Source organism: Bos taurus, chromosome 15 (genome assembly GCF_002263795.3).
Source record: "Bos taurus isolate L1 Dominette 01449 registration number 42190680 breed Hereford chromosome 15, ARS-UCD2.0, whole genome shotgun sequence".
NCBI lineage: Eukaryota > Metazoa > Chordata > Mammalia > Artiodactyla > Bovidae > Bos > Bos taurus.
The window spans coordinates 52,571,808-52,592,655 of NC_037342.1; the positions used below are offsets into that span (position 1 = coordinate 52,571,808).

General features: G+C 37.2%; 1 protein-coding gene across 1 annotated transcript in view; it reads right to left on the reverse strand.

Annotated features, from left to right (window-relative positions):
* FCHSD2 (FCH and double SH3 domains 2) overlaps positions 1-20,848 on the reverse strand; it is a 244,535-nt gene that overhangs the window by 197,652 nt on the left and 26,035 nt on the right. The window contains exon 3 of the mRNA XM_002693439.7: positions 10,315-10,360. Coding sequence (XP_002693485.1) covers positions 10,315-10,360 — 46 coding nt within the window. The remainder of the gene's footprint in view (positions 1-10,314; positions 10,361-20,848) is intronic.

The following is a 20,848-nucleotide window of genomic DNA, read 5'->3' on the forward strand; positions in this document are numbered from 1 at the left end:
ATGTTATTTAAGCATTTATGGTGTGCCAGATATTGTACTAAGTACTAGACATAAATCACGAGGGAAATATAATCCTGTATTAAAGGACTCTCTAGGTGGGGAAGTGAGGGGTGAGTATTTCCTGGGCAGTGTTATGGTTTCTTCTTTTAAAGCAAAAGCATTAGGTCATTTCCTGCTTTCTCAGAAAATCCATAAAGCAAACCAACTTAGAGAATTAGAAAGAGCAACAATTTATGTTAGAGTGCTGCTGCTGCTGCTAAGTCGCTTCAGTCGTGCCAACTCTGTGCGACCCCAGAGACGGCAGCCCACCCTTCCCGGGGGTTCTAGAGGCAAGAACACTGGAGTGGGTTGCCATTTCCTTCTCCAATGCATGAAAGTGAAAAGTGAAAGTGAAGTCACTCAGTCATGTCCGACTCTTAGCGACCCCATGGACTGCAGCCTACCAGGCTCCTCCGTCCATGTGATTTTCCAGGCAGGAGTACTGGAGTGGGGTGCCATTGCCTTCTCCGTATGTTAGAGTAACAGCAGTTTAAACTAAATTTAAACTTAAATTAAAATCAAATTTCTGCTCATTATTTTTACTCATACATTATATTAAAAGGTTGGATGGAGTTTCACCCATTTTTACATTCTTTGAGACCAGCTGATTTAAAATAAGGCTATGCTGCTTACCCAGAAGTCACTCTGCAGGTTATGTAAAGAATTCATCAAAGAGACAGTTCTACTTACCACAGAACAACTAATGTTCAGATACAAAAAACAAGAGACCTATGTGATCGCTGATCATAAAAGACATAACATGTACATTAAGAGAAAAGATAAAAACTGATTTCAGATATGAATTTCAAATTCAAACTCAACTGAACTGGTGATTTAAAGTGCAAAATCTTTCTCTCACGTGGGCAATACTTTGAAGCAGTGCTCTACTGAGGAGCACTCAATTCACTTCAGTCGCTCAGTCACGTCCAACTCTACAACCCCATGAAACGCAGCACTCCAGGCCTCCCTGTCCATCACCAACTCCCGGAGTCCACCAAAACCCATGTCCATTGAGTCAGTGATGCTAGCCAACCAATTTATCCTCTGTCGTCCCCTTCTCCTCCAGCCCTCAATCTTTCCCAGCATCAGGGTTTTTTCATATGAGTTGGCTCTTTGCATCAGGTGCCCAAAGTACTGGAATTTCAGCTTCAACATCAGTCCTTCCAATGAACATCCAGGACAGATCTCCTTTAGGATGGACTGGTTGGATCTCCTTGCAGTCCAAGGGACTCTCAAGAGTCTTCTCCAACACCACAGTTCAAAAGCATCAATTTCTTCGGCGCTCAGCTTTCTTTATAGTCTAACTCTCACATCCACACATGACTACTGGAAAAACCATAGCCTTGACTATTTGGACCTTTGTTGACAAAGTAATATCTCTGCTTTTTAGTACGCTGTCTAGGTTGGTCATAACTTTCCTTCCAAGGGATAAGCATCTTTTCTTCTCATGGCTACAGTCACAATCTGCATGATTTTTAGAGCCCAGAAAAATAAAGTCAGCCACCATTTCCACTGTTTCCCCATCTATTTGCCATGAAGTGATGGGACCAGATGCCATGGTCTTAGTTTTCTGAATGTTGAGCTTTAAGCCAACTTTTTCACTCTCTTCTTTCACTTTCATCAAGAGGCTGTTTAGTTCTTCTTCACTTTCTGCCATAAGGGTGGTGTCATCTGCATCTCTGAGGTTATTGATATTTCTCCCGGCAATCTTGATTCCAGCTTGTGCTTCTTCCAGCCCAGCACTTCTCATGATGTACTCTGCATATAAGTTAAATAAGCAGGGTTACAATACACAGCCTTGACGTACTCCTTTTCCTATTTGGAACCAGCCTGTTTTTCCATGTCTGGTTCTAACCGTTGCTTCCTGACCTGCAATACTGGTTTCTCAGGAGGCAGGTCAGGTGGTCTGATAGTCACATCTCTTTCAGAATTTTCCACAGTTTATTGTGATCCACACAGTCAAAGGCTTTGGCATAGTCAGTAAAGCAGAAACAGATATTTTTCTGGAACTCTCTTGCTTTTTCGATGATCCAGCGGATGTTGGCAATTTGATCTCTGGTTCCTCTGCCTTTTCTAAATCCAGCTTGAACATCTGGAAGTTCATGGTTCACATATTGCTGAAGCCTGGCTTGGAGAATTTTGAGCATTACTTTACTAGCATGTGAAATGAGTGCAATTGTGCGGTAGTTTGAGCATTCTTTGGCATTGCCTTTCTTTGGGACTGGAATGAAAACTGACCTTTTCCAGTCCTGTAGCCACTTCCAAATTTGCTGGCATATTGAGCGCAGCACTTTCACAGCATCATCGTTCAGGATTTGAAATAGCTCAACGGGAATTCCATCACCTCCACTAGGTTTGTTCATCGTGATGCTTCCTAGACATGCATTTATTTAACAATGGATAATGATTCTCTTACACAAAATTAGATGAGCTAGTTTCGTTTGTTTATGGATCTATTTCTCCATTAGATTAAGATTTAACTCAAAGACAGTAAGCACGTCCTTTTTACTTTTATGAAGAATGTAACAATTCAATTCCATCACAAAGAAACAGTGCTATATGATTCCTGCTAATAACTACAAATTAATAAAAATATTTTATTTTACAGAGACTGCTTCTCTTCTTTCAGATTTTTAATATCCTAGAATGCATGCTCCTCCTTTATTACTAAAGCTTAAACTATATATAATATCAAATTCAGTTCAGTTCAGTTGCTCAGTCGTATTCGACTCTTTGCGACCCCATGAATTGCAGCACACCAGGCCTCCCTGTCCATCACCAACTCCCGGAGTTCACTCAAACTCACGTCCATCGAGTCAGCGATGCTATCCAGCCATCTCATCCTCTGTCATCCCCTTCTCCTCCTGCCCCCAATCCCTCCCAGCATCAGGGTCTTTTCCAATGAGTCAACTCTTCGCATGAGGTGGTCAAAGTATTGGAGTTTCAGCTTCAGCATCAGTCCTTCCAATAAACACCCAGGACTGATCTCCTTTAGGATGGACTGGTTGGATCTCCTTGCAGTCCAAGGGACTCTCAAGAGTCTTCTCCAACACCACACTTCAAAAGCATCAATTCTTCAGTGCTCAGCTTTCTTCACAGTCCAACTCTCACATCTATACATGACCACTGGAAAAACCATAGCCTTGACTAGACGGACCTTTGTTGGCAAAGTAATATCTCTGCTTTTGAATATACTATCTAGGTTGGTCATAACTTTCCTTCCAAGGAGTAAGCGTCTTTTAATTTCAAGGCTGCAGCCACCATCTACAGTGATTTTGGAGCCCAAAAAATTAAAGTCTGACACTGTTTCCACTGTTTCCCCATCTATTTCCCATGACGTGATGGGACCAGATACCATGATCAAATTAACTACCTATATATACTACTTTTAAAAACTCTACTTGTATATTTGCAAAGTTCTAGTGAAGGACAGTCAATGGGTCACAAAGAATCAGGCACGACTTAGCAACTGAAGAACAACAAGGCCAATTAAAATGTTATTTTCCATTACCCATACAAATTTTTCACTTCACTTCGGAAAGGAAATATTCTAATGTTATTAAGGACATTCTTACCACCTAAGAACAGCCGCCACATGGTAGGTCTTCAATGTTAGCCAAACTACACTGTTAATAAATACTATTTGCAAAGGGATTGAATTAAGAAGCTGCACAAATATGCATTTGATCCCTGCAGTGTTTCAATATTTATCCAGCAGTGTCACAAGTCCCCCTCCAAAAACATCTGTCGTCAAACATGAACACAAAACCATCATGTTCAAGACCGTGTCATCATCTTCCACTAAAGATACTTTAAAGGTTTGATTTTCTCTATAACCAGTCATCATAAATGGGATAGATGATACTGTATCAATTACATTCATCTTTATTAGCAGTCACTCCATTTGGGGGGCTCTCTTAAATAAAAATCAATCACTAGCCATTTGTTCTGAATGATCTACTTTAAGCTGCTAATAAACAAGAATGGATATTGTAATCATTCTGATTCTCTAGAGGTAACTCTAAAGTTTTCGGAACTTCCATGAGAAATTTTTGGTACTTAATGGTTTTAGTTATTTGATGATCCCAGATGAACAGAATAATATAATTTATTTCTATATTCTGGCCTTTGGCTGAAAATAAAAAATGCAAGAAAATACTAAAATTATATAGAACTCAGAACTTTAGGAAAAGGCACATTTAAGAGACCATCTTTCTTTATCTGTGTAGATTATACAAACGTAAATTGTGAGTTAAAGAAGAAAATCTATAAATACTAGCTACTGCCACCAACAGAAACTGGCCTCTGTTAGTACATAAAGAAACAGTGAGAGAGGAAAGAAAACATAGGCTTTTGGTCAGACACCAACATTCAGACTGTGTAAGGGTTCCCCTTTCTGAGTCTTGGTGACTTACTTTTAAAGTACAAGATATAATAGTATCTTATAGTGTTTAAGAATTTAAATAAAATAATGATGTCTAGCAAATACTTAGTATTTCAAAAACTATGGTTACCATAAGTCAGGAGGGAAAATATCCTCTTTTCAATCATATTTATACATGTAACTACATCAAGAGTCTCAAATTAATACCAGAATAAGAAAATTATTGTCGGTTACTATACTAGTTTCCAAGAGCTGCTGTAATAAAGTATCATAAACTAGGTGGCTTAAAAGAGAAATAGGGCTTCCCTGGTGGCTCAGTGGTAAAGAATCCTCCTGCCAATACCAAAGACATGGACCAGTTTGATCCCTGGTCCAGAAAGATCCCACACAACACAGGACAACTAAGCCCATGCACCATAACTACTAAGCCTGTAATCTAACGCCCGGGACCTGAAACTATTGAAGCCCAAATGCTCTCGAGCCCGTGCTCTGCAAGAAGAGAAGCCACGCAGTGAGAAGCCCATGCATCACAACTAGAGAGTAGTCCCTGCTCGCCACAACTAGAGAAAGCCCAAACAACAAAGACCCAGCACAGTCAAATAAATAAATACATTTTTAAAAAAGAAATGTATTCTCCCAGAATTCTGCTGACTAGAAGTCTGAAATAAAGGTGTCAGCAGCCTTGTTTCTTTTTGAGGCTCTAAAGGAGAATATGTTCCTTATCTACTAGCTCTAAATCAGAGCTTCCCACGTAATGTATTGCACCCCCACAGTAATACCAGGAATGAGAATACCTCAGCCTTTCAGTGAACTAAGAGAGGCATGAGGCACTGAGCTGCCAGGACTGCCAATTCTGCATTCTTTAAAAGTTCTACAACACTTTTCTAAAAGTCATGAAACCAGTCAGGCTTATGCTATAGCAACTTGGCATTAAGATCTGAGGTTATTACTGCACAAATGACTCTGAAAATCAGGCATTACATAGTAATATGTAAACATACATATATTACATATGCCAATATTCTATTTTAAATAGACAATCTCAGATGTAACATATTAATGTAACATTGTTATAACTAGATATCATCACAATTTGCCCATCAATCACCTAAAAATTAACTGACTAGATTCCTGACTTTAAAACTTACTAGTCCAAAACATGATTAAAAAGTTATATACACAACTTACATAAGGTGCCCACTCTTGCCACTTCTATTCAACATAATGCTGGAAGTACTAGCAAGAGCAATCAGACAATAAAAAATAAAGAAAAAGCATCCAAATCAGAAAGGAAAAAGCAAAATTATCTGTTTACAAATACATAATCCCATATGCAGAAAATGCTAAAGACTCTATTTAAAAAAAAAAACTATCAGAATAAATGAATTTATTAAAGTTGAAGAAAACAAAAATCAACATACTAAAATTAGTTGTGCTTCTTTATATCAACAACCTATATAAAAAGAAAACTAAGAAAACAATCTCATTTATGATAACATCAAAAAATATTCCTATTTAACAATGCAAATAGTGTATTGTCCTGCTATATCCACTATCCTTATTTAAAAGTTCTTTTAAAAAAAAAACTAAGCAGAATATACCCTGTTCAAACATGATATAACACCACTCAAAGCCTAGTTCTAACCTTTTCTCTTCTCCTTCTGGGACTCCTACAATGTATAATTAGTCTGTTTGACAGTATCACACAGTTTCTTTAGGCTCTGTTTTCTTTTCTTCAATTCTTTTTCTTTCTCGTTCTCAGACTTAATAGTTTTCCCTCCTGTCATTTTTCACTTTTTCCCTTTAAGGAGCCAGCCATTAAAGAAAAGAGAACCCTTCTACATGGTTGGTGGGAATGTAAATTGTTGTAGCCACTATGAAAAACAGTATGGAGGTTCCTCAAGAAACTAAAGATAGAACTACCACATGATCCAACAATTCCACTCCTGGATCTGTATGAGGAAAAAATGAAAACACTAATTTGAAAAGATATATGCATCTCAATGTTCACAGCAGCACCATTTACAACAGCCATGATAACATGGAAGCAACCCAAGTGCCCATCAAGGAACAACTGGGTTAAGAAGATATGAGATACACACATGTGGCACATGCACTGGAATATGAACTCAACCATAAAGAAGAATGAAATACCTCCATTTGCAGCACTGTAGACACACCTAGAGAACATAACGCTTCGTAAGTAAGTCACACAGAGAAAGAAAATACAGTATAATACCACTGATATGTGGAATCTAAAAATACAAATCAAGGTATAGGCAAAACAAAAAGAGACTCGAAGACATAGAAAACAAACTTGTGGTTACAAAAGGGAAGAGGAAAGGAGGAAGGAACAAATTAGGGGTATAAAATTAACAAACTACTATACATAAGATAGATCAGCAATAAGGATTTACTGTACAGCACAGGGAATTATACCTAATTTCTTATAATAACGTATAATGGAATATAATATGCAAGAAACTCAATCACTATACTGTATGTACACTGGGAAACTAATAAAATATTGTAAATTGATTATACTTCAATGAAAAAATAAAAAATAAAATTTTAAAGTATATCCTGCATATAAATCCTCAATTATATGTGTGATCAGAGCTAAATAAGTTCTTAAAATTAAAACAAATAAACAAGCAAGATAATAAAACTAAATATAACAAAGTTTCTTAAAAAAATACTAAACTATAATAGCAAATCTACATGCCAAAGAATACTAATGTTTACTCAGATCTACCACTGTTTCTCCTAATAGTTCTTAAAACTTTAAAAATCAAACTATGTATATCAAGAATTTCGAGGAAAAAAATCTGTCTGCTTTTCTCCCAAAATTTATTTCTAATTATTGTTGCATAAGTTAAGGAGTTCAAAAGTAAAATAATTTTAAAACATAAGTATCAACATGAACACAGAAAATAATCCTCAACTTTTTCTCAAGATAGTTATCTTTATTGCTCTACAGGACAAAGCTAGCAAAATAGAAAACTCCAAGTATATAGTCCAGTGTTTTAAATAACTTTACCAATGATTCTTTAAGAGCAATGGCCAGAAAGCTAACTGTACACAGCTAGATTAAGTTACATTTGAAACTTTTACTGTGAGCAAATTCACCAAAACAGAACCCTGCCACACACACAGGATAGTGGGTAGTATGCCCAACTCTTCATAAATTTCTTTCTTAAAAGAATAAAAATAGCAAAAAGTTGCACTTGAGGTGTGACTGTATGATACCACAGGCTTTTTGACAGGGTGTCCGTATTTGCTCTGTGTTTGTCCTCAGACAAGGAGCCGCCCTTAAAGCCCACAAACTTTTCCTGCTCTTTCTCTCCAGCCACAGTAACCTTTTGTATCCTTCCTTCACTACCAGCATTCTGCCAAAGACTACAGGAAGTATATTAATACACAGAACTCGCCTTTAGCAACTTCAGTTTGAGTATTCCAAATAATTTTACCAATACCTCAGTGGTTAGCTAACTGTAGTCAAAAGCCAGACTAAATTTTACCCTAATACTTAATGCTGTTTAATGACTCACATTGCTTCTCTGTTTTTAGAAATTCATTTGCTCTATTTGTATAAATAGATATGCCATACATCTATTATTTCTGGAGAATTACAAAATGAATTTCACAAACCGTGCTTAAAAATAAAACATTAATGTTCTTATAGGAAATTGAAAGTAGCAAGAAACCTGAAAAAATTTAGGGCTCAAATTCCTTCAAGTGTAAATAAGGATATACAGTATTGTTTTCTTTCTTTCTTCTAACATTCCCCTAAAAACATATTACAAGTTTAGTCTGTATGTACTTGCTGCTGCTGCTGCTGCTGCTGCTGCTAAGTCACTTCAGTTGTGTCCAACTCTGTGCGACCCCATAGACGGCAGACCACCAGGCTCCCCCATCCCTGGGATTCTCCAGGCAAGAACACTGGAGTGGGTTGCATGTACTCAAGGTACTATTTTTAAAGTTGCTGTCATCTGATCAATCCCACTTAAATTCTTTTCCTTCATATTTTTTTTATTGGAACAGCTCATCTGTATGATCTCTAAATCTCACAAATAATACTCAAACTTTTTGGCGCATTAATTCTTTGTGTAGACGATGACAACATATACCATAAGTAATAACTTCTATGAATAACTTCATTCTTTTCAATTGACTATAATGCCACATCAGTTGTTTTGAAGAGAATTTTTTTTATTTTTTATTTTTAAATTTTATTATTATTCTTTTTGGCAGCACTTCACAGCCTATGGAATTTTAGTTCTCCAAACAGGAATCAAACCCTTGACAGAGTGCAGAGTCCTAACCACTGGACCACCAGGGAACTCCCTGAAGAGAATGAATTTAATACATTTAATTGGAAGCTAATACACAACCATAGAAGTTCTGTAAGTACTAGGACTTTTCTTCTTCTTTTTTTGGCACGCATATCCACAAAAGCTGGAAGAGTGCTCAAAATATTTTCTCAACACATGAAAAGTGGTATATCTTTAAATAAACTAATTTTGAAATAATACTTTTATAAGAAAATTAGAGTAATTCCTTATAGAGCATAGATTCCCCATTCACCTACAGTTCAACTAAGGAAATTATCAATATTCATAAGACTTAGCTCCTGACAGAGATGAACCAAAATATTAAATACTTAAAAGAATATTAAATACACTGCTATAAATGGATAACCAACAAAGACCTATTATATAGCACATGGAAAAAAAGAATATTAAATACAAGAAAGAAACAAAAAACACAACTACCATATTTTAAAAGACTGCTTTAAAATTGGTAAAATTGATAAAGAAAACTAAAAATTCAAAGAAGTTGTTCATATAAATTATGATCCCATTTCTTAAATATATTTAAATAGTCTTGATTGTTTAGATGATGTACCAACAACAAACAGCCAAAACTATGGAATGTCCCAGAAAGGAAGTGTCATTATCAAATATTATCCATTAGATAGGTGGCAGCATAAACGTTCCACATACTTTCAATTTAACAACAAGCAGACTCTCTAAAGGAAATTTCCACAGCAAGAGATAAATGTTCTGATTTTCAGTGGATTTTTAAATGTGTATAAATGAAAGCTAAGAATACACCAACTTTGACATTTTAAAAAATTTAATAATTTAAACTGAAATGTGTAAGTTAAAATTAAAACATTCTCAGATGTTTAATTTTTAATTATGCCTTGCAAATGTTTTTAACATAACAAATATTCATTTTTTTTAGCGCAAAAAAAAAAACAAAAAACAGAAAAGGCATGAAAACTGATCTTGAAAACTGATAAATGATAAAATGGTCTGCTATCACTGTTAAAGATTCAATCAGGCTAGAAAATTGGCAATATCAGGGATGTGTTCTAGTTTATCTGTCACAACAAACCAAAAAACCTCATTAGGCTCAACATCACCTGTGCAGTATTTTTGTTAAAAATTTAACCTAAATCTAATCATGAAGAAAAAAACCTGGATTATTCGAAAAAGCTTTTTATGAGACAAGTAACCAGGTAAGTAAAACAGGTGAGAGAAATCAAATGGAGCAAACTTTCAGTTACAAAATAAATGAGTCGTAGGGATGAAATGTACGGTTGTGAATATATATACTTGTAAAATCTATTCACTATTATTTATACTTGTAAATACTTCAGAATATTGTGAATATTATTTTCTCACAGAATGTTCATAAACTTCTTTGTAGTAAGAAGCAACTCAGTTCCTCATCTGAAGATTCAAATGGAGTAAAAGGAGGGAAAAAGTGAGAGAGCCAAAGAAGAGGAGAACGCAGGGATACCAATGCTTCTCTCCAACAACCATATCTGCCCGTAAGCCAAAGAAGGATGAGAGGATGGGGACCTCCTCTTGCCAGCTTACCTGTGCATACTCTCTTTCAATAGCAGCCTTCTTCTGACTGAATGTCCTAAAAACACAAATAAAAGTAAAAATTCGTTACCGAAAAAATAATAATAATTTTATGCAAAGTTATCAACATACCCTCAAACACTGTTTCATAAGCTGTGTTGAGGGAAGGCACAATATGTCAATGATCTATGTATCTAAGAATACCACTGACACCATAGACTGGAGTTAAGACAATCTTAGGACATTCAAATCCTAGCTCCACCACTTATTAGCTGTATGACCTTGGTCAAGTCACTTGATTTCTCTGTGCCTCAGGTTTCTATTTGGTAAAATGGGTATAGTATCTACCTCATAGGGATAATGTAAAATTTAGTAAATGACAATATATAAAGTGCTCAAAATAGTGTCTAGCACAGAGTAAAAGACAGGTGTGGATATATGTGTGTGTGTGCACGTTAGCTACTGTCATCAGTATGGCTAGTGCATAGTAGGTATAAAAATGTTTACTGAATATAATAACATAGAGGGAACCACAGAAAACAAGACAAAAATCAAGTTTTGATCAGCTTCTCAACATGAAATAGTCAAATAATTTCCTTCATTCTAGTCTTTTATAAGAGTCAACAAAGTACAAGGGGACCACATGTTATAGTATGATGAGAGCCTTTTTCACACATGTATTATATTTCATAGATTTTACAGTAAACAATTTTGACAAGTTCCTCTGTCCATGGGATTCTCCAGGCATGAATACTAGAGTGGGTTGCCATGCCCTTCTCCAAGGGATCTTCCCAACCCAGGAATCGAACCCACATCTCTTGCATCTCCTGGATTGGCAGGTAAATTCTTTACCACTAGCACCACCAGGGAAGCCCCATTTTATGATATTATTATTCATTTTTTAAGTAATTAGCAGTATTTTCTTCTATCTTAACAGTACATGAAATACCAGTGGACCTTACAAACCACCGCTAGTGGTAAAGAATCTGCCTGCAATGCAGGAGACCCAGGTTCAATCCCTGGGTCAGGAAGATCCCCTGGAGAAGGGAATGGCTACCCATTCCAGTGTTCTTGCCTGGAGAATTCCATGGACAGAGAGGATCCTGGTGGGCTGCTACAGTCCATGGGGTTGCAAAGAGTCCAACTCGACTCAGCAACTTTTCACTTTCACTTTTTACAAACCACAGGCAAGGTAGAGTCAATGAAACATGATAACATTAACAATTTACCTTGAATATATTGAGTTTAACTGGAGGACGGCATGGCAACCCACTCCAGTATTCTTCCCTGGAGAATCCCATAGACAGAAGACCCTGGTGGGCTACAGTGCATCAGATCACAAAGAGTTGGACATGACTGAAGCAACTTAGCACACATGCATGCATATTGGGTTTAAAGGCTTTTCTCTGAGGTGTCAGGTATCTGTGTTCTTAAAAACACTTCAATAAGGCAGAGATATCAAAGTGAAAAGTGAAAAATATACAGAAAAGAGCTGGAATAGAAAAAAAGCAATAAAACAAAACTCATTTTAATAATTATTTAAATTTACCAACATAACTATTCATCTCATATAAAAACTGAAAGTATTTAAGATTTTGCTACATTTGTTTTGGATGAATAACTATTATTTAAATTTAAAAAGGAAGGAAATTCTGACATACACAACAACACAAATGAACTGTGAGATCTCTGAGATCATTATGCTGAGTGAAATAAATCAGTCACAAGAAGACAAATACTGTATGTTATCATTTATGTAAGATTTGACTTAGAGCAGTCAAAATCACATGGACACAAAGTAGAATGGTAGTTTCCAGGAGCTAAGAAGAGGGGATAAAGTAGTTATTACTTAAGAAGCACAGAGTTTCAGTTTTGCAAGATGCAGAGAGTCCTGAAGATGGATGGTCGTGGCAGTGGAACAAAATGAATGTACTTAACAGCACTAAACTCTACACTTATAAACAGTTAAGATAGCAAATTTTTTTATGGATTTTACCATAGGGGAAACAGTGGAAACAGTGGCTGACTTTATTTTTTGGGGCTCCAAAATCATTGCTGATGGTGATTGCAGCCATGAAATTAAAAGATGCTTACTACTTGGAAGGAAAGTTATGACCAACCTAGACCGCATATTAAAAAGCAGAGACATTACTTTGCCAACAAAGGTCTGTCTAGTCAAGGCTATGGTTTTTCCAGTGGTCGTGTGTGGATGTGAGAGTTGGACTATAAAGAAAGCTGAGCACAGAAGAATTGATGCTTTTGAACTGTGGTGTTGGAGAAGACTCTTGAGAGTCCCCTGGACTGCAAGAAGATCCAACCAGTCCATCCTAAAGAAGATCAGTCCTGGGTGTTCATTGGAAGGACTGATGTTGAAGCTGAAGCTCCAATACTTTGGCCACCTCGTGCGAATAGCTGACTCATTGGAAAAGACCCTAATGCTGGGATGGATTAGAGGCAGGAGGAGAAGGGGAGGACAGAGGATGAGATAGCTGGATGGCATCACCGACTTGATGGACATGAGTTTGGGTAGACTCCAGGAGTTGGTGATGGACAGGGAGGCCTGGTGTGCTGCGATTCATGGGGTCGAGAGAGTCAGACATGACTGAATGACTGAACTGAACTGAACTGATAGCAAGAGAATAGAGCAAAAAATCTTCTGATAATCTTCATATAAGACGTAAAGGCATTTGTTAATAGTCAACATCAGTTTCTCATAAAATCTCTTTTAAAATATTAATGGCTGCTATTACTAAAAGATGAACAAAAACAAGTGCCAACAAGGACCTAGAGAACTGAAAACTCTCATACAGTGCTTACAGCAATGTAACATGGGACACCTGTTTTAGAAAATAGTCTGTTAAGTGAGGAGGTCTTAGGAGGCCTCCAGATCTGCAATTGGTATCAGGAGTGAGAGTTGTCTAGGGACTCCCTAACTCTGTAATTCATCACCAGGATAAGCAGAACACCTAAGAACATCCAATTTATTAATGGTGGTAGTAGAGATGGGACATCAAAACCATAATGATGAATATTAAAAATAAACACACCCACCACAATGGCTAAAATTAAAAAGACTGATAAGTATCATAAAACGCAATGAAACTCTACATGTTGTTTGTGGGAATATAAAATGGTACAACCATTTTGAGGGAAAAGAAAAAAATATATTCTTATGTAACTAAACATCCATCTTGACATATTTCTAATGCTAGAAATTTACCAAGAGAAATGATAACAAATGTCCACAAAAACACTTAACAAAAATATTTATAGCACTTTTATTCATAAATAGCCCTAAACAGGAAATTATACCAGTGGGACAGTAGGCCAACAAACAGTGATACATTCTTACAGTGGAATAAAACTGAGCAAGAAAAACAAATGAACTGTAAGATGATCACCACATTTCTACTACTCTGAGTTAGTTGACCTCTTATTTTACAAATAACAAAGTTGAACAATAACATCAGAATAAAAAATCATTCATTAGCACAGATAGCAAACTGGGGTAAGGGAACTACTAGTTATTTATCAGGACACTGGTGACTCTTTCATAAAGAAAACTTTACAGTTTTGTCCTGGAATATAGCACCTGTTTTTAGAGATATTATTACCAAAAATATGGCAATAGCATTAAAATGATGACATGAGAATACAAAAAAAAAAGTTTATTTTGAACAAGGCAAGTAGAATGAACAACTGAAGTTATACAAATCTGACAGAGAGAAAATTATTTTGCTCCTAATAAAAAATATTAATTCACCAACAACATTCATTGAGCATCTTCTGAATTTCAGGTATTCTACTAAATATGCACTGGGTGTGTAAAAATGAATGAGACATGGACTCTGCTCTCAAGGTATTTATCAGTATAAGATAAACAAATGATGCCAAGATCCACAAATACTATAGGCATAGAGTGAAAAGTAGAAAGCATTTTTATTTCTTATTAATTAGGCAACCTTGGGCAAGTTAATTTTCCTGATCATGTTTCAGTTTCCTATCATGAAATAGGAATAAAAAGAACATCTATCTCATATAGGATTATTATGAGGATTAAATGAGTACATATTGGTAAAGCACTTAGACTTGGTACACAGCAAACACTAGAAAAGTATTTACTAAGTGAAAATATCACACCCATAGTTTATAATTATGAAATTTAATCCAGTTAAAATATTAAATATGCAAAGCACTACCAAAAAATATATTTAAAGTACTTCTGGTCTTAAATAATAAAGTCAGAATCTCCCTTCTCCTCTCAGAAATTACCCAAAAGCAACAAATAGAATAAAAAACAAAATGCAAACATGATCTCCAATAAAACTAGGAAACATGAAATGTAAGTGGAAGAGAGGCCTGAGGAGAGACAATTAAATTGGAGAAAGAGGGTAAAATATAAGGCATGAGGTTACAAAACTCAAAAAGATGTGGGGAGTACATTTCTTCAACTGCACTTACTGAGGTATAAAATTTAAACCACATTCCCAACAACAAGAACAAGGGACATAGGCTGGTGGAGGAAGCTTTGCTGTTTAGTTTGAAGAAATAGAGGAGAAAGTATTAAATTAGAAATCACACAAACAATTTACACTGGTAGAAATTAGATTGCTGGTGTAGTAGGAAAAAAATATGAGAGAGCCTGTACTATGCATGGTCCTGCAGTAGCCAACCTTCTCCGGCTGAGGAGAAATAAAACAACTCATACACTCAACCCTGGTACAACAAAAATGACTGTAAATGTGAAAGACTGTAACTTCCCTAAAAAGTTGGTATTCTAAAAAGTTTGGTATCCTAGAAAGTTGTACAGGAAAAACCCTGTTCATTCAAAAATAACCCCAAAGGGAGCAAGAATAGATCTATGCAAATATAAAATTTTAAGAAGAAAAAAAGGCACAAGAAAAAGAGTAGCTGAGAAACATTCATGAGAAAAGTGCTGCCAGAGAGCAGATGAATTTTTAAAACTTAAAAAACAAACCAAAAACCCCAGTGAGGCAAACACTGCTTCCAGATATGCTTATAGAGTGTCAAAAAGTCACAAGAGAGAAGCAGTGGTGAGAGTGGGCTGCCAGGCTTGTCCCTTTAGGAGGAAAGCTTTTTAGCCTTTCACCACTGAGTATAATGTTACTTGTGGGTTTTTCATATGTGCCCTTTATCATATTAAGGAAGCTTCCTTCAATTCCTAGTTTACTGAGTGTTTTTACCATGAAAGGGTACTGAATTTTGTCAAATGCTTTTTCTGCCTCTACTGAAATGTTCATGTGATTTTTTTTCTCCTTTCATTCTATTCCTTGATTTTTTTATGTTGAACTTTTGCATTCCTGAATCAATTTTTCTTTGTCATAGTGTATAACCCTTCTAATGTGTTGTTGGACTCAGTTTGCTAGTATTTGTTAAGGATTTTTACATCAATGTTCATATGGGATACTGATCTGTAGTTTTTTGTGGTATCTTTGACTGGTTATCAAGGTAATAAGGACATCATAGAGTTAGGCGTGTTCCCTCATTTTCTGTTTTTTTGAAGATTCTGAAAAGGACTGATGTTCTTTAACCAGTTCTTCTTTAACCATAAGGTAAAATTCAAGCATGAATTTTAGTCCTCTCACTCACATCAGAACATGAGTACTAGAAAAACCTAATGATACCAAAAATTGAATGTAAGTAACTTCCTAAGGCCCGCTGACTAATACCATCACATTAGTATGGGTTAAGATTTCAGCAAGTGCTCTAACAGTGACAAGGGGGATATATGGATACATAAGAGCTGGTTCACTTCATGGTACAGCAGAAACTAACATAAGATTGTGAAGCAACTATAGCCAAATTTAGAAAAATGTATTGACAGAATTTGTTGAGATAAAAGTAAAGATATTACATGTGAGCCTCGCTCCGAAGAAGAGGGACAAGATTCCTCCCCATCGGTTACAGCTTCCTCGGGAAACTGAAATATGAGTGATGTACGCAGAGTCCTCATACCATGCAGTGGTCCCATAGTGAAACCCACTCATTAAGACTTGCTCTCACCTGGGGTGGAGGGTGGACAGGTCATGAAGAATTGGCCATTCAGTGATCTGAATATCCACAGTGGTCTCAGACTAACAAAGGAGAAACTGAGCCACTTAAGAGGGCTGAAATGACTCGAGGGTGACTCCTAGAGGAATTAAACTCACAAGTAGCACACTGATTTTTGTTTGAAACATTATTAGTTTTAAATCTGTTTTCCAGATATAAGGAAATCCCTCCCCTCAAGCTAATTATGACTTACAGAAATTTGGCAATTATACCTTTGTAAGCAGAATTGAAACATTTATCTTTTTCCTCTACCTGATCCTCCCAGAAGCTGAAAACGCTCAAGTTACCAGCAGTTTTATCAGATAAATTAGGAAGGCCATCTCCTAACAGGGGCAAGAATCTCAAGGTATTTCAGTTCAGTTCAGTCGCTCGGTCATGTCTGACTCTCTGTGACCCCATGAATCGCAGCACGCCAGGCCTCCCTGTCCGTCACCAACTCCTGGAGTCTACCCAAACTCATGTCCATCAAGTCGGTGATGCCATCCAGCTATCTCATCCTCTGTCCTCCCCTTCTCCTCCTGCCTCTAATCCATCCCAGCATTAGGGTCTTTTCCAATGAGTCAACTCTTTGCATGAGGTGGCCAAAGTATTGGAGTTTCAGCTTCAACATCAGTCCTTCCAATGAACACCCAGGACTGATCTTCTTTAGGATGGACTGGTTGGATCTCCTTGCAGTCCAAGGGACTCTCAAGAGTCTTCTCCAACACCACAGTTCAAAAGCATCAATTCTTCGGCACTCAGCTTTCTTCACAGCTTTCTCACATCCGTGCATGACTACTGGAAAAACCATAGCCTTGACTAGATGGACCTTTGTTGGCAAAGTAATGTCTCTGCTTTTAAATATGCTATCTAGGTTGGTCATAACTTTCCTTCCAAGGAGTAAGCGTCTTTTAATTTCATGGCTGCAGTGACCATCTGCAGTGATTTCGGAGCCCAAAAAAATAAAATCTGACACTGTTTCCACTGTTTCCCCATCTATTTCCCATGAAGTGATGGAACCAGATGCCAAGATCTTAGTTTTCTGAATGTTGAGCTTTAAGCCAACTTTTTCACTCTCCTCCTTCACTTTCATCAAGAGGCTTTTTAGTTCCTCTTCACTTTCTGCCATAAGGGTGGTACCATCTGCATATCTGAGGTTATTGATATTTCTCCCGGCAATCTTGATTCCAGCTTGTGCTTCTTCCAGTCCAGCGTTTCTCATGATGTACTCTGCATAGAAGTTAAATAAGCAGGATGACAATATACAGCCTTGACGTACTCCTTTTCCTATTTGGAATCAGTCTGTTTTTCCAGCAGGTCCAGTTCTAACTGTTGCTCCCTGACCTGCATACAGGTTTCTCAAGAGACAGGTCAGATGGTCTGGTATTGCCATCTCTTTAAGAATTTTCCACAGTTTATTGTGATCCACACGCACTTGGGGGACTTCAAAAAGGGAGGAATTCACCTAGATCTGAAGGTGAAATATGTGACAGGCCTTTGGCATGGCTTTCCTGGATCTAAGTGGCCAGAAAAGCTGGCTTCTTTTACTTTTAAAAAGTTTAATCTGAAATTCCTTATAAAAAGTTCCAGCAAAGCCAATTTTTAAAAACCCCATGTGATCAATTATATAAATCATCAGGCCAAGTTTATTGAAACCAGATTTATTTTGCAAACAAATTAGTCTTAATTTGGCTATATTCAGTAGAAACGAGGGTAATTTTGAGAGAGAAAAGTATTATGTTTCAGTGGATATTAAACTCTAGGTTTGTTAATTGAGGTCTGTATTTACTACCTAAGACTTACTTCTCCGACAGCTCCTTGCTGTTATGTTTTATTATTGTAAAAAATAAAGTCTATTAAAAGTTTAATTGAATTATTAAAATTTTGTTTGTTTCTAAAGCTTATCTAAATAATCTTTGGATGAAAATCAGATGCCCATGACCTGAAACCACGGTATTGTGTATACTAGAAGAGACATAATTTAAAGAGCAATCTCTCACCTAGATGGAGGACACATCAAATACTCTTAACTACCTCCTGCACAGCAAAACTGAAGGGAACAGACTCTTGAATTAATATTTACACTTAGAACAAGTCCCTGCATGGATTGGCCTATAGAGAGGGTAGCTGACCTTAAAACAAGGCCCAAACAGAGAAGACACTACCAAGCCAGGATGAGAAGATGACAACATCTGAAGTAGACAGGTGATCCAAGATGCAAGACCAGGCCTGTATACCAATTACTTTGGTAACTGCTCACATCTTTGCTTGCTAACTAAATGCATTTCACAACCTTATACACAGTTAAAGTTAATCTAATTGTTAGCTTTATGGTCAATTACCTGTATCCAGTACTTTCGGGCTACCCTGGTGGATTTCTCCACTCCAAGGCTCTAACTGAATAGCCCTTAGGAAATTTGCTCTAGAAAAAAGATATAATTCTGTTCAGGCAACTAGCCGATGTTATTAGGTGGGATACCCTCACCTGGCCAATTAATAATACCTGCTGTGTATGACCCTGGCCATAAACACAAATTTGTTTTCAGGGTCACTCAAACTCAATCAGAACAACAAGCAAAATTTCAGCCAAAGAATATAACCTCCCTCAATTGTGGAATGGATTTATGTGGTTAACACCAGGCTGCAGTCATTTAGATTTAAGATTCCCCTCATGTTGGGAATCAAGAAACCATATTAATAATACTAGGAAATTGGACTGGGTGCCTATGAATAATACCAAAATATAATCTCCCCAAAGATAAGGATTGGTACAGAACAGGCTAAGTAAAATGATCTGAGAATACATTAGGCAACACCTAGCAGAAGTTCTTGGCTTAAATTCTTATGACCTTACTAACACTACTAGCTATATTATTTGTATTTTGCCTGTTTTGCAAAATTATTCTTTCTTGCATTACCAAATGTGTGCATGAGCCTCTGATAAAATGACTACTAGGTGACTTGAAGCAGCTGACTAAATAGTTCTATATAAGGTCAATGATTGTAACAGTTTACATATGGGAAGAAGCAACAGAGGGAATCATTTCCTGGACCATACCAGGTGGTGTGACAGGTGGTCCAGAGACTTCAGCTACTATTAACAGGACCTAGTCCAGTAAATGGAGAAGGCGATGGCACCCCACTCCAGTACTCTTGCCTGGAAAATCCCACGGACGGAGGAGCCTGGTAGGCTGCAGTCCATGGGGTCGCTGGGAGTCGGATGCGACTGAGCTACTTCACTTTCACTTTTCACTTTCATGCATTGGAGAAGGAAATGGCAACCCACTCCAGTGTTCTTGCCTGGAGAATCCCAGGGACGGGGGAGCCTGGTGTGGGCTGCCGTCTATGGGGTCGCACAGAGTTGGACACGACTGAAGTGACTTAGCAGCAGCAGCAGCAGTCCAGTAAAAGCGCATTTTGTGACTATCAACAAAATCCCTGCCTCACCTAGGAATGAGCATTCCTAGCACCATGGGACAAAACAGAAATGGTCATGAAGTGCCTCCCAAACCAAAGTAGAATTTATGACAATGAGGGGACTGAGCTAACCAAAAATTGTCCCTTACCATCTGCCTCTACAAGGATTAGGTCACTGCCAACACAGCTGCTAAACTTCAAACAGCCTGAAAGGAGTTCAAGGTGGAGATAAGGAATCAGGCACTCTGTTCTCTGGAAAAAACTGGCAGAACAGGACTTCTAAAGTCCTGTTAGTTAGATATCTTCAGGAGAAGATTTTATGAGCCCGATTTCTTACATTTTCTCCCATCTAGAAAAGCACTAAAATCATTAACAGAGACATCTGCTTCTTGTGACTAGTAGCAACCTTCTTGTGACTAGCAGCAACCTTCTACCAAAATGTATGCTTAATTGCACATATCGCCCTTCACCAAAATCACATACAGCTGATCTTTCCTCTTACCTCCTCAGAGCGGTTCCTTGGGGCTATCTGAGAGGCTATCTTCCAAACTATAATCCTCATTTTGCCCCCAAACTGTACTTCTAACAAGTTCCTAGTCGGTACAGATACTACTAATCTAGGAAACACACTTTGAGAATCAGAGAATTAAAATTATAAAACTACTCATCCTTCCTTGTTTCACCAAAAACAAAATAATTAAGTCATTATAGATATAGTTTTAAAAATCATGTACACATGAAAGGAAGAAAAACAATAACAAAGGAGACCAGCACCTTCTTACTAATCTAACAAGGTTTTGTTAAAAGTAAAATAAACTTGAAAAGTCACACATTATTTCGCTGACATGTTCTCTTTTTTCGCCTGCACCATGTGGCATGTGGGATCTCAATTCCCCGACCAGGGACTGAACCTGCATCCTTTGCAGTAAAAGCATAGCGTCTTAACCACTGGACTGCCAGGGAAGTCCTTTGTGGACATTTTCAACCTACAAATAATCTATTCAGGACTGACTGTCCAACTGATAATTCTAAACATCTTAGAAATCCACCTCTCCTATAGCATCTCTTAGCCAAGGGA